This window comes from Vulpes vulpes, chromosome 4 (assembly GCF_048418805.1).
Source record: "Vulpes vulpes isolate BD-2025 chromosome 4, VulVul3, whole genome shotgun sequence".
Lineage (NCBI taxonomy): Eukaryota > Metazoa > Chordata > Mammalia > Carnivora > Canidae > Vulpes > Vulpes vulpes.
In genome coordinates this window covers 131,128,701-131,142,953 of record NC_132783.1, presented here as the reverse complement: position 1 = coordinate 131,142,953, position 14,253 = coordinate 131,128,701, and the positions used below count along the sequence as shown (strand labels likewise).

The window sequence follows — 14,253 nt, the reverse complement described above, 5'->3', positions numbered from 1 at the left end:
CCCAAATTCTAAGCCGAACATGAGATTTACATCTTTCTAGCCTATGAGGTAAACAATTTAAAACAAATAAAAATAAAAGTCTGTTTGAAGCTTACTATTAACCTTTCCATTTCATGCTAAAATTTTACCAATACCTAATTAAGACACTATATATGGCACTATTCTCCTTCAATGTTTTCCTGTCAGTGCCTGCAAAGAAAATGACCCTTTTTGTACAATATATGGGCAACAGATGAGAATCTTCTTGACCAGAGGTTACGGGTGCAGGTGCTTTGGAGACCTGCTACCTGAATGAAGGACTGAGAGAATCAGTAGCTCTGCAAACTTGTAACCTGTACAAAACTATACCATGTCAGCCCACTTAAGGAAGGCTTAAACAGGTGAGAGCTCATTAGCAATATGTAGATGCCCACAAGTACTTTAGAATCGACTTTAAGTAGGAGACCTGGGTGGCTCAGTGGCTGAGCATCTGCCTTTGGCTCAGGGCATGATCCTGCGGTCCTGGAATCAAGTCTTGCATCAGGTTCCCCGCAGGGAGCCTGCTTCTGTCTCTGCCTCTCTCATGAATAAATAAATAAAATCTTAAAAAAAAAAAGAACCGACTTTAAGTGACAAATGATTAGCTGAATGATCCTATATTTTTAAACAATTTTACATAATGAATGGTTGCTACATATTGTGCATAAATTCAAGATATGAAGTACAGATTACTCAAAAGTAGAGCATTAATCATATTTGAAATTAAGCTAATAAACTGAACAAAATACTTGCCATACGTAACATGTGTATACAACCAGTCTTCAAAGTGGGGAAGAAGAGACAAGATATATATTTTAAAAATTATGAATAATAATAAAGATGATATAGACAAAGTTTAAAATGACTATTTTATTTTATTTTTTAATAATAAATTTATTTTTATTGGTGCTCAATTTGCCAACATACAGAATAACACCCAGTGCTCATCCCATCGAGTGCCCCCCTCAGTGCCCATCACCCATTCACCCCCACCCCCTGCTCTCCTCCCTTTCCACCACCCCTAGTTTGTTTCCCAGAGTTAGGGGTCTTTATGACAGAACATAAAGACTCCTAAAATGACTATTTTAGATAAGATCTCATAGACAAGAGAATTTTGTCTTCTACTTTAGGTAAGGAAAAGGCTTTATGGGAAAAAGCCAGATTTTAGGACCACCTTGATTACTGAATAAAATTTTTAAGGAAGAAAGGAAGGTGGGGTTAGTCCACTGTAATTAACCAAGCTAAAGGAATTAATATGCATCTTTCCCCCTTCTGTCAAAGATGAAGAATTTTCTATACATCCCAGGTAATGACAAAAACTCTCAGGCTAATCTCACACTGGGTATCTCTAAGTTATTTGGGTTTTTAAATGAATTAGAAACATACCAGCTCAAAGTGGTGGCTCTGATATGCCTACCAAGAATGAGAAATTATGTTGTCTACCCTGCCTTCTATGTTGCAGAGAGTATATACAAAAACACTGTAGATTAAGTGTTGCCAGGAAGATCAAGAAGGAACATTCCCCCATGTTATACAGAAATACTTTCATGCTTTTAACGGAAGAGCCAAAGTACACAGATTGACTGGCTGGGAGTGCAAAATTCATCTACTCCATCCATCCACTGTCACCTATCATTGATCTCCCCAACCATCTACACATCCATCCACTTCTCTTAAATTTGCTCCAAGTATCCATGCATCCAACCATTTATTTGTATCACTAAAATGGTAAGTTTTTCATTCAGAAAATAAAAGAAATTACCTGCCCTGCAAAACTTCTTTCATAAAGAAGTCAAAATATTTCTTTAATTCTTTTTCATGTTCCTCAGATATAAGCCAACTGATAACGTGGTATACACTTTCCTTCTCTTCTAAATAAAAAAAAAAATTAAAACACCAATAAGAAATATGTAATTATGTCATACAACCCAAATTAATATTAGCACAATGACACCATATTTTTATTCCAATAATTTTATATATATTTGAATGTTTGCTTTTAGAGGTTTTTTTTTTTTGCTTGCTTCTTCATTTCTTCAATCATAGGATCTGATAATATTCCTTGAGAACCTTATAAAAATTCAATTACTTTTATTCAATTTAAAGTTTTCAAGTAAAGGCATAGATATTCGTCATTTTACAGGTGAGAAAATAAAGCTAAATGGAGTATAAGATCATTTGTCAAGGTTGCATATATAGTAAGTGGTACACAATGTATTTATTTTTTAAGATCTTATTTATTTATTTATTTGAGAGAGAGAGAGAGAGTAAAAGAGAGAGCACAAGCAGAGGGGAAAGGGAGAATCAAGCTCCCCACTGAGCAGGGAGCCTGACATGGGGCTTGATGCCAGGATCCTGGGATCATGACCTGATCTGAAGGCAGAAGCTTAACTGACTCAGCCACCAGGTGCTCCTACACTTTGTATTTAAATGCAAATCTTATTTTGTCCCAGTTTCCCAGTCCTTAGTCTCTTAGAAAAAAAATAATTTTTATTTCTTAAAAGTGATACATGCAAAGGTTTTTGATTCAGTCAAAAATATGCCAAAGGCTAATTAAACAAAATAGTCTTCTGCAACTCTACTTCACATCCTGGCATCTCCTCCATAACTTACGTGTAATAAAGAGTCTGATGCCATTTTTGAAGTTGGACTGATGACAACTTTCAAGCTTCATCTCACCCTTAACCCTCTGTGACATATCTTGGCAGACAGAGAAGAAAGCCTCAACATGCCATCCCTTATGAGCACTGGGTGTTATGCTATATGTTGGCAAATTGAACTCCAATAAAAAAAAAATGCCATCCCTTGTGTGAGCAAGAGTTTCAAGCCAAGCAAGCCAGACCCAAGTAGGGGAATCCTCATCCATCCCACTCAGAAGCTTTCATAATTGGCATTTTGGGACAAAAGTATGGGTTTGGACTTTCAGTAGCCCTGGGTCATGTGTCTCACACAAATCTCTCTTCTATATCAGCTTGGATTGTGCTTCTGGATCCAGGATGAGCTGTGATTGACACTAGGGTAGGTAGAAGTCTGTGACCAATGGTTGTGTGTCTCCAGGACTGCCCCCATTATAGACAGTACTCTGTAATAAATTCAAAGAGTTCTCAGCTTTGACATATGTGGAATCTAACATTACTTAAAAAGAAATTATTACAGATGAATGACACAGATTGGCTTCTGTGGCTCTACATCATAGGTTCTAAACTACTTCTAACATCAGATGGATGCGGCAAAGACAAACCTTAATGGTCTTGGTCAGTATTGGGGGAACATAACAGATATGTCTAAAGAGCTCACCAAATTTATCAAAGTATCTCTGTAGTCTTAGGAGTTAACAAGATATTAGATAGGGGACAACTATGCATGCCCTGTCTTAACTACTGGGATTAAATATCCTATAGTCATAAGACCCATTGGTTAAGTAATATCATAGTAGCTATGGTTGCTCTTATGTGAAAAGTCGTAAGTTAAAATTAAGGTTTTAGCACTAACAGCACAACAAAAAGGGATTCATTGGATCTGCCAAGCATATTAAAACTGTTAACACAACCAAATATATTTAATAGAATTCCTTCAAAGATTAAATCCATTAAAATTTATCTATTAACAAGGAATGATTTTCTCCACTGCTTCCCCATTTAATAGCCTAATTTAGACTATTCTTAAACCTGAATGAATGGTGCCTCTCAGTGTACTGTTATAACTTTACTGCTAATGTCATCATATTAGGGCCACCATTTCCAATATTACTGAAATTGCTGACTATATCTACTAAGTACTAATAGATACTTTGCAAGCATCGATTTAGGAATATATTCTGTTCAATTCCTATTTCAACAAGTTCTCAGCTGCAGTGTCTCTTCACCTTCATCTTTGAAGGACACAAATCATTTTGTAGCTGGCTTCTCGTGGACTACCTCAACAGCCCCGCACACAAGCTTTGTCAGCAAGATCTTAACCACATTTAACTCTTTCCAGAAACACATGTATGATGCTACATTGAGGAAAACCTCCTTTTGCAGAGATTCATTGAGCATACTCATTTAGGACACAAACATTCACATAGGAATTTGCAAAGAGGGATGTGCTGCTGCCCTAAATAAAGCACAAGCCATGGCACCTCACTTAAAATTCCTGGGATGAGGGATCCCTGGGTGGCCCAGCGGTTTAGCGCCAGCCTTAGGCCCAGGGCGTGATCCTGGAGACCTGGGATCGAATCCCACATCGGGCTCCCGGTGCATGGAGCCTGCTTCTCCCTCTGCCTGTGTCTCTGCCTCTCTCTCTCTCTCTCTTTGTGTGACTATCACAAATAAATAAAAAATTAAAAAAAATTCCTGGGATGAATTACTTGCTCAGTTGAAGGTCCTTCCACCCCTGACACTGCAAATACCTATTATGGTTTTGTTTCCAGCATGAGACCTACTTTCAAACAGCAACTGGTGAACATTTTATATATATATGAAATACATTTATATGAAAATTCTGCTATATATACATACACATATGTATAAATGTATATGTTCATGTATATTTATATTTAACTACATAAATATATGTAAAATTCTGAAAAGAAATAATAGGTTATAAGGCAGTGGAGAAGGTATAGTTAGACGGTGGAGTACCAGTAATCTGTCTCCTGACCTAGACAATTCCACTGACAGAATTTGTCTAAAATAACTATTTGGGAATTCTGCAGTCAACTGATGCTTTTCAACTACCAGGAGAAGTCCTTAACTATAAATTGCAGATAAGGGGCACCTGGGTGGCTCAGTGGTTGAGCATCTGCCTTTAGCTCAGAGCATGATCACAGGGCCCTGGGATCGAATTCTGCACTGGGATCCCAGCAGGGATCCCTGCTTCCATCTCTGCCTATGTCTCTGCCTCTCTATGTCTCTCTATGTCTCTCATAAATAAATAAATAAAATCTTAAAATTGATATAAATAAATAAATAAATAAATAAATAAATAAATTGCAGATAATTTTAGTCATGTCAGCTCTTTTCACAGTAGCAACTATCCATGCCCCACTCCTCAACCTCCAAGCAGAAAGCTATATGTATGTGTTCATAGAACAGCTTGTACACAGGTTTCAAGAGCCTAAGTGAGAAAAAATGACCTTCTTCAAATATCAACTATCTGATCTCTGATTGCTGCTTCTGATCACAGAAGTACAGACAAAGAAGTCAGCAGCAATATTTTTGGATTATGCTTTGTCATTGCAACCACATCCCTCTCTGACTGAATGGACTTCAAGGGGGTCTTAAAAGACTGATGTTCCCTTTTCCCCTCATTTTTCTCATTTTCTTCTTTGGGAGGGAAACATGAAAAGCTAGGACATTGTAAAACAACTACATATACCAGGAAAATTAGAAAGTGTCCATATAAGCCGAGGAAAAGCCTCGGAAAAGACCTAAGAATATCAAAATTTATACCTCACAATGATCCTTAACACAAAGTCAGCCCAGAACAATTTTTTAATGAAAAAAAGTAATAACAAAAATCTATGAATCCTAGAGAAAGGAGGAGAGTCTCATCTCGAGATATAGCAGTGTCAGATTCAAATGGACAGTTTTCAAAAAAAAATTACAAGAAAACTAAGGCTTATTCAGAGGAAAAAGTAAAACAACAGAAACTGTCTCTGAGAAAGACCTGATGGCAGATATACTAGACAATGATTTTAAAGTAACTTCCTTAAAGATTCTCAGAGAGGGGATCCCTGGGTGGCTCAGCAGTTTAGTACCTGCCTTTGGCCCAGGGCATGATTCTGGAGTCCAAGGATTGAGGCCCCCGTCAGGCTCCTGGCATGGAGCCTGATTCTCCCTCCGCCTGTGTCTCTACCTCTGTGTGTCTCTCATGAATAAATAAATAAAAATCTCCTAACTCTGGGAAACGAACTAGGGGTGGTGGAAGGGGAGGTGGGTGGGGGTGGGGGTGACTGGGTGATGGGCACTGAAGTGGGCACTTGACGGGATGAGCACTGGGTGTTATTCTATATGTTGGTAAATTGAACACCAATAAAAAATAAATTTATAAAAAAATAAATAAATAAAAATCTTTAAAAAAAGATTCTCAAAGAATTAAAGGAAGATGTGGAGAAGGTCAAAGAAAAAGTGTATGTAAAATAGGAATGTCAATAAAGGCATAGAAAATCTAAAAAGAAACCAGAAAACATTCTACAACTGAAAAATAAAATAAATGAAATGAAAATTTCACTAGAGGGATTCAAAGGCAGATTTGAGCAAGCAGAAGAAATAATTAGTGAACCTGAAGATAAAACAATGGAAATTATCAAGTGTGAAGAACAGAAAGTTAAAAGATTTCAGAAAAGAACACAGCCTAAAGGGTCAACATATGCACTGTGGATGCTCACAAGGAAAAGAGAGAAAGAAAGGGATAGAGAGAACATTTTAAGTAATAAGAGCTGAAAATATCCCAAATGGACGAAAAATATTAGAATAAACATCTAAGAAGCTCAACAAACTCCAAGGAAAATGAACTCAGGTACCCACCCACATCAGGACACATTATAATCAAAATTGAGAAAGATAAAGAGAGAATATTAAAGCAGCAAGATAAAAGTGACTCAACACACATAAGTGATTGTCAATGAGATGATCAATAGATTTGTAATCAGAAATTTCGGAGGCCAAAAAACAAAAATTGGAGGCCAGAAGGAAGTGGCCCAATATATTCAAAATGCTAAAAGAAGGGGTACCTTGGTGGCTTAGTGAATTAAGCATTCAACTCTTGGTTTTAGCTCAGGTCACAATCTCAGGGTAGTGGGATAGGCCCTGTGTTGGGCTCCACGCTCCATGGGAAGTCTGTTTGAGATTCTTTACCTCTTCCTATCCCCCTACCCCTTCCCCTACTCACACTCTCTCTGTCTCTCTCTTTCTCTCAAATAAATAAATAAATAAATAAATAAATAAATAAATAAAATATTTTTTTTAATGGTAAAAGAAAAGAACAATCAACAAAAAATCTTATATCCAGCAGAACTACCCATCAAAAGTCAAGGAGAATTAAGGCAATCACAGATAAACAAAACTAAGGGAGTTTGTTACCACTAGAACTGCCCTGAGAGAAAACTCAGGGGTGTTCTCCATGGGGAAAATAAAAGGACATCAGATAGAACTCAAAGGTGTATAAAGAAATAAAGACTTAAAAAAAGTAAATGAACAGGCAATAATAAAAGCTACTGCTATTGTAACAATGGTTTATAACTGCATTTTTGTTTTCTACATGATTTAAGAGACCAGCACATTATTTTTTAAAATATTTTATGTATTTATTCATGAGAGGCACAGAGACAGAGAGAGAGGCAGAGGGAGAAGCAGACTCCATGCAGGGAGCCCCACGTGGGACTTGATCCTGGATTTCCAGGATCACACCCTGGGCTGAAGGCAGCGCTAAACCACTGAGTCACCCAGGGTGCCCGAGACCAGCACATTAAAATAACCTAATAAACTAATAAAAACTAATGTATAATTAGTTTGTAATTATAATTATATACTAATGTATAATTAGCAATGTATAAAAATGTAATTTTGTGACATCAATTAACCAAAAAGGTTGGGGATGAAGCCATATAGGAGCAGCATGTTTGAATGTTAATAAGCTGGTATAAGTTAAAATCTGAGTGTCACAGATTTAGAAGGTTAAATGAAATCCCCATTGTAACCACACACACAAAATAGCTGTAGAATATACACAACGTAGAATTAGAAAAGAATTTAATGTTTTATAAGGAATTAACCAAATACGAAAGAAACAGTGATACAGAAAGTGAGGGGGGGGAGAGCTAAAAGGCATATAAGAAAACAAATAGCAAAAGGACAGAAGTAAGTCTCTCTTTATCAGTAATTACATTAAATGTACATGGATTAAATTCTCCAAACAAAAGACAGAGAATGGCAGGGGGATCCCTGGGTGGCACAGCGGTTTGGCGCCTGCCTTTGGCCCAGGGCACGATCCTGGAGACCCAGGATCGAATCCCACATCGGGCTCCCGGTGCATGGAGCCTGCTTCTCCCTCTTCCTGTGTCTCTGCCTCTCTCTCTCTCTCTCTCTCTGTGTGACTATCATAAATAAAAAAAAAAAAAAAAGAGAATGGCAAAATGGTAAGAACACACAATCCAACTGTAATATCTTTGTATGGTGACAGTTTGTAGCTACACTTGTGGTGCATACATAGTTGTCAAATCACTATGTTGTACACCTGAAACTAATGTAACATTGTGTGTCACTATGCTTCAAAAAATAATAATAATTAAAAATTAAAAATAAAATAGGATTAGCAATGGGGGAAAGAAGGTGTGGAGTATATGGGAACTTCCTGTAGTATCTTTACAACTTTTCTGTAAACCTAAAATTATTCCAAAATGAAATGTATTAAACAAATAAAAACAAAAATTAGGGGGATCCCTGGGTGGCGCAGTGGTTTGGCGCCTGCCTTTGGCCCAGGGCGTGATCCTGGAGACCCAGGATCGAATCCCACATCGGGCTCCCGGTGCATGGAGCCTGCTTCTCCCTCTGCCTATGTCTCTGCCTCTCTCTCTCTCTCTTTCTGTGTGACTATCATAAATAAATTTAAAAAAATTAAAAACAAAAATTAAAAGGCTGCAAATAAAAATATAATCCAAGTATATTCTGTCTGTAAGAGACTCACTTTAGATCCAATGATACAGATAAACTAAAAGGGAAATGATGGAAAAAGATATTCCATGTAAGTAATAACCAAAAGAAAGCAGAAGCAGATGAGCCTATGACAACATAACAGATTTTAAATCAAAAAAGATTAAAAGAGACACAGAACAACATTATATATTAATGAAAGTTCATACAGCAAGAAGATATAACAATTACAAACATATATGCACGTAATAAGATATGATCAAAATGTCTAAAGCAAAAACTGACAGAACTGAAGGAGAAATAGATCTATATTAATCATTGAAATGTCATACTCTAACCAATGGATAAAATAACCAGAAAGATGATCAGCAAAGAAATAGGAGATTTAAACACACTGATACACTAGATGTAAGAGACATATACAGAACATTCTACCCAACAACAACAGCATACATGGGTATGCTTCTCAAGGATACATGGGACATTTTCTAGCAGAGACCATTTGTTAAGCCACAAGTAAGTCTCAACATATTTTAAAAGCCAAGTATCATACAACATACTTCTTCTGACCACAACAGGTTGAAGTTAGAAATCAACAGAAAGAAAATCAAAAAATTCACAAATTATGGAAATTAACACTTTTTATAGAAGCAATGTATCAAAAATAAATCACAAATGAAATCATAAAATCCTTAGAGACAAATGAAAATGAAAATACAGGGCAGCCTGGGTGGCTCAGCAGTTTAGTGCCTGCCTTCCGCCCAGGGCCTGATCCTGGAGACCCGGGATCGAGTCCCACATCCGGCTCCCTGCATGAGCCTGCTTCTCCCTCTGCCTGTGTCTCTGCCTTTCTCTCTCTCTCTCTCTCTCTCTCTCTCTTTGTGTGTGTGTCTCTCATGAATAAATAAGTAAAATCTTAAAAAAAAAGAAAGAAAATGAAAATACAAAATACTAAAACTTATGGAATACACCAAAGCAGCATTTAGAAGGAAATTTAAAGCTATAGATGCCTATATTAAAAAAGAAGTTTCTCAAAAAAATATCTCAAATCAATAACCTATCCTGGCTCCTTAAGACACCAGAGAAGGTGTACTAAACTTAAAGTGAACATGTTAGAATTAATAAAGATAAGGGAGAAATTAATAAAATTAGAAATAGGGAAACAATAGGAAATCAATGAAGCCAAACCGAGTACTTTGAAAAGATCAAGAAAATGCACAAACAAGACAGAAAGACTCAAATTACAAAAACCAAAAATGGAAGAAGGAACACCCCTAATGACCACACAGAAATTCAAAGGACTACAAAAGAATTCATGAACTCTAGATGCTACAAATTAGAAAATAGATGATACAGACAAATTCTTAGAAAGACATAAACTACCAAAGTTAAGGAGAAATAGACATTCTGAATAGACTTATAAAGAGTAAAGGTTGCCCCATTTAGGTAAAACTCAGAGTTTATTGATCAATAATAATGTATGGAGGCTTCCCTAAAATGAAGTGACACTCGAGTTACAGAGGTAAAATATGTAGATATGGCATTGTGGAAGCCAGGCCTATACCACCTAATAAGATATCCAGCACTTAACAAAACACACACACACACGCACACTTTTCCCATCTTTTTAGTACAAGTAATTCAAAAAGATTTTGTGCTAAGCAATGCTATACAAAAACAAACAAACAAAAACATTGTCTATCTTTTCCTGGGATAGAGAAATTTAACAATTACAAAAAAAAAAACATACTTGGGATTAAATAATCTCCTCCATAAAGAAGCATGGTGACATTATGTCCATGATCTTGAAGAATCTGAGATACCCGGTCCAGCAGTAAATAATGGCTTCCACCTAGGGACAATAAAATATTTCATTTTTGTAAAGGTGAGAATGGAAAATCTGAAACTGATACTGGGGATAGGGAAATCCAGGATAAGTGAGCAGAGCATTGACAGTTAGTAGAAGAAAATGAGTTTCTTTAGGATAAGCCCCAGACCAGAGACCCACATTCTTTCTGGCCAAATCTTGACATGTAGCAATCTTACATGAAAAATTCCCTTTTGCAACTTAAGGTCTCTGTGCCAATGAGATGAGCTTCTCTATGCTTAGGCTTGAAGAAGTTCATGATCTTAGGTACATGCTGCAATTTAGGCAGGCTTAATGAAGATACTATGTCCTAAAGAAGTAGCTGTTTTGTAGAAATTTTGGCACAGTGCTATGTATGTGAGAATTAAGGGTTTCTAAAGGAGAAGCAATTAGAGCTATTTCTGGAATTCTTCTCTCTGGAATTTATATTAACAAGGGAGCAAGAAACATGGGAACATGAATATCAGTCCAAGAAAGAGCCACAGAAGCAGAAGGGGGTTAGAGCCAATGCTCAGAGCCCAAATCCTTTGGATTCAAATGTATTTGGCAAGACGTTCCTCAGTTGGGGCCTGAAAATTGCTGAACATCAAATTACATAATTCAGAATAACTGTGGACCCTTGAGGTGTAACTACAGGGTCCTGTATGCATGAGAAACTGGGACATCACTCACCCTACAAAAATCCTGGGATCCTAAGGAAACAAGCTTGATCATCTGGGGAGATACAGGTTCTATCACAAAAATATCTAAAACTATGTGATATCAAAGAGCATTTTTCTTGAATCTATGGGTCAAGGAATAGAATTTGCCCATATGGGAAAGTGGGGATTATTTGGAAGATAAAGATCTCATGATGATTGGGTCAGCAGAGAGGGATGCAGGACTATAGAAATGGGATGTATCTGTGGAAATTACCCTAGTTTTTAAAATCTATAATTCTATTGCCTGAGATAACACAGATTATGGAAAACACAAAACCATACTCCCTCCAACTGCCTACTCTGGCTCACATTTAACCCAAGGAAGAAACGGATACAGGGCACAAGCCCTCTCACAGAGGCCACCATGCCTAAGGGTCTGGGTGACCCAGTGCGTTCTGGGACAGAGGTGGGACCTCCAGCGCCTCTCACCCGCACCTGCTCCCTCTCAGCGTCTGGACGACATGCACTTTCAAGAAGTGAGAAAGCTCTTTTTTTTCTGTTGCTTCTAACTATTATTAAGAAGAGATTTAAAATAGAAATCAAAGTTTTTTAATTGCTGATTTTTAGGAATCTCCACTGTAAAGAGTAGAGTTTGGGAAAGAGGACTGGCTAGAGATAAGAAACAGTAAGTTGGGGTGTGTCCATGAGGGAGGTCTCCTGTGCTCTTGCAAAAGGCCCCTTATTCCCCTGACCCTCAGGGTCACTGTCAGGAAATAAAAAGGAGATGCTCAATTAGACTCTGTGCTTTTTCCTCAGATTTTTGGGGATCTAAACGTGACCTGGGGAGACCCCTATCCTTTCGTGACGATGCCACATTTTCCTGGGGAAGCTCCATCCTATGATGCCTCCTTATCCTGACAAATGTTCCTATTCCCCTTCTGTTCCTTTGGGGCCAAAGTAAAGGAAATAAGCCTGACTTCCTGCAGAATTGGCTGCTTCACTATCCTTCAAAAACTTCGAGTAGCAAGGGCGAAAGAGAGAGGGGGTCCCAAGGACTTGACTGTCCTGAGGTCCCCTCCTGTGCCCATCAGTTCTGCAGGTGTCCTGTGAATGACACATTCCCAGTCTAGGCTGCTGCCCACAAGAGCCCCCATCCTTGGCCTCCAAGAGCCTAAACTGACCTCGCCTTCCACTTCCTACAGCATCTACTGCACACCTCCAGACATCTGGGGTATGCCTCTGGACGTCCAGCCTCACCCTGGAGTAGATGGCTCGAGGTCTCCAGGTCAGCCCTGGATCTAAATTCTGGCCCCAGCTATGCACCATGGGAAGCACCTACAAGGCAGATTTTTTTTTAAGTTTTTATTTATTTATTCATGAGACACACACACACAGAGAGAGAGAGAGAGAGAGAGGCAGAGACACAGGCAGAGGGAGAAGCAGGCTCCATGCAGGGAGCCTGATGTGCCAGGATCATGCTCTGGGCCAAAGGGGCAGGACTAAACCGCTGAGCCACCCAGGGATTCCTTACAAGGCAGATTAAAAGAGAAAAAAGGAAACCACTGTTTTCTCAAGAATGGACTTCACCAGCCCAGCAGTGGGGACCTCTCTCTCTGCAACACAGGCCTGCCCACCTCTCCCTCCACGGGCCTGGGACACAATCCAATCTGAAAACCCACAGGGTTTCCTGACCCCAGGGTGTGTGCCTGAGCCCCTGCACGGGTGCCCGGGATGCAGCTGTCTCTGATTTTCCCACCAAGCACTCACCCAGTGAGGATACAGTCAGGATTTTGGCGGCCTCTGAGAGCAGGAACCCAGACAGGAGGAGGCAGGCTAGCAGCAGCGCCCACTGTCTGGCCATGTTCGCTCCTGGACCAGCTGTGGAGCCCAGTCCTGTGCCCTGTGCCCTGAGCCTGTGCCCTGGGGACACACCCTGTGCTGGCAGCCAAGGAAATGCACTGAGGGGACAGATTGGGAGGAGGTGAGAGGTGGATCCCGCTGTCTGCTCTTCCGTTTGTCTCTGCCTGCCCTTTGCTCCTCCTCCCCGGGTGCTTGCTCCACAGGCTCTTCTGTTCTCACCCTCCCTAACCTCAGGCAGTGGGAAGGAGGGGTCAGTGAGCTCTCCTTAACCCCTCTCTGTCCCTGGAATCGCTCTCCACAGAGAAGATACTCTGAACCAGGAATGCAGAGACCTTAGGAAGTTGCTTTCCAAGATAGTTCCACCTCCAGGTCACTCAAACCGATTTCCATTTTAGAGATCCTTTTCCAAATTTTCCCACCTCCTTTTTATGGTATTTTGATAGGGATTGCATTGAACGTGTTAATTGCCCTGGGTAACATTGACATTTTCACAATATTAATTCTGCCAATTCAGGAGCATGGAATATTTTTCCATCTCTTTGTGTCTTCCTCCATTTCTTTCAGAAGTGTTCTGTAGTTTTTAGGGTATAGATCCTTTACCTCTTTGGTTAGGTTTATCCCTAGGTATCTTATGCTTTTGGGTGCAATTGTAAATGGGATTGACTCCTTAATTTCTCTTTCTTCAGTCTCATTGTTAGTGTATAGAAATGCCACTGATTTCTGGGCATTGATTTTGTATCCTGCCACGCTACTAAATTGCTGTATGAGTTCTAGCAATCTTGGGGTGGAGGCTTTTGGGTTTTCTATGTGGAGTATCATGTCATCAGCGAAGAGGGAGAGTTTGACTTCTTCTTTGCCAGTTTGAATGCCTTTAATGTCTTTTTGTTGTCTGATTGCTGCGGCTAGGGCTTCTAGTACTATGTTGAATAGCAGTGGTGAGAGTGGACATCCCAGTCTTGTTCCCGATCTTAGGGGAAAGGCTCCCAGTGCTTCCCCATTGAGAATGATATTTGCTGTGGGCTTTTCGTAGATGGCTTTTAAGATGTTGAGGAATGTTCCCTCTATCCCTACACTCTGAAGAGTTTTGATCAGGAATGGATGCTGTATTTTGTCAAATGCTTTCTCTGCATCTAATGAGAGGATCATATGGTTCCACCTCCTTTTTATTTTCTTTTTTTTTTTTTTTTTTTTTTTTTAGTTATTTATGATAGTCACACACAGAGAGAGAGAGAGA

At 39.1% G+C, this 14,253-nt stretch overlaps 1 protein-coding gene across 1 annotated transcript in view; it reads right to left on the bottom strand.

Moving 5' to 3' along the window:
* LOC112933538 (UDP-glucuronosyltransferase 3A1-like) overlaps nt 1-14,253 on the bottom strand; it is a 55,820-nt gene that overhangs the window by 20,065 nt on the left and 21,502 nt on the right. Inside the window, exons 8-10 of the mRNA XM_072757097.1 lie at nt 12,927-13,117; nt 10,402-10,503; nt 1,781-1,889 (exon numbers count right to left, since the gene is read on the bottom strand). Coding sequence (XP_072613198.1) covers nt 1,781-1,889; nt 10,402-10,503; nt 12,927-13,117 — 402 coding nt within the window. The remainder of the gene's footprint in view (nt 1-1,780; nt 1,890-10,401; nt 10,504-12,926; nt 13,118-14,253) is intronic.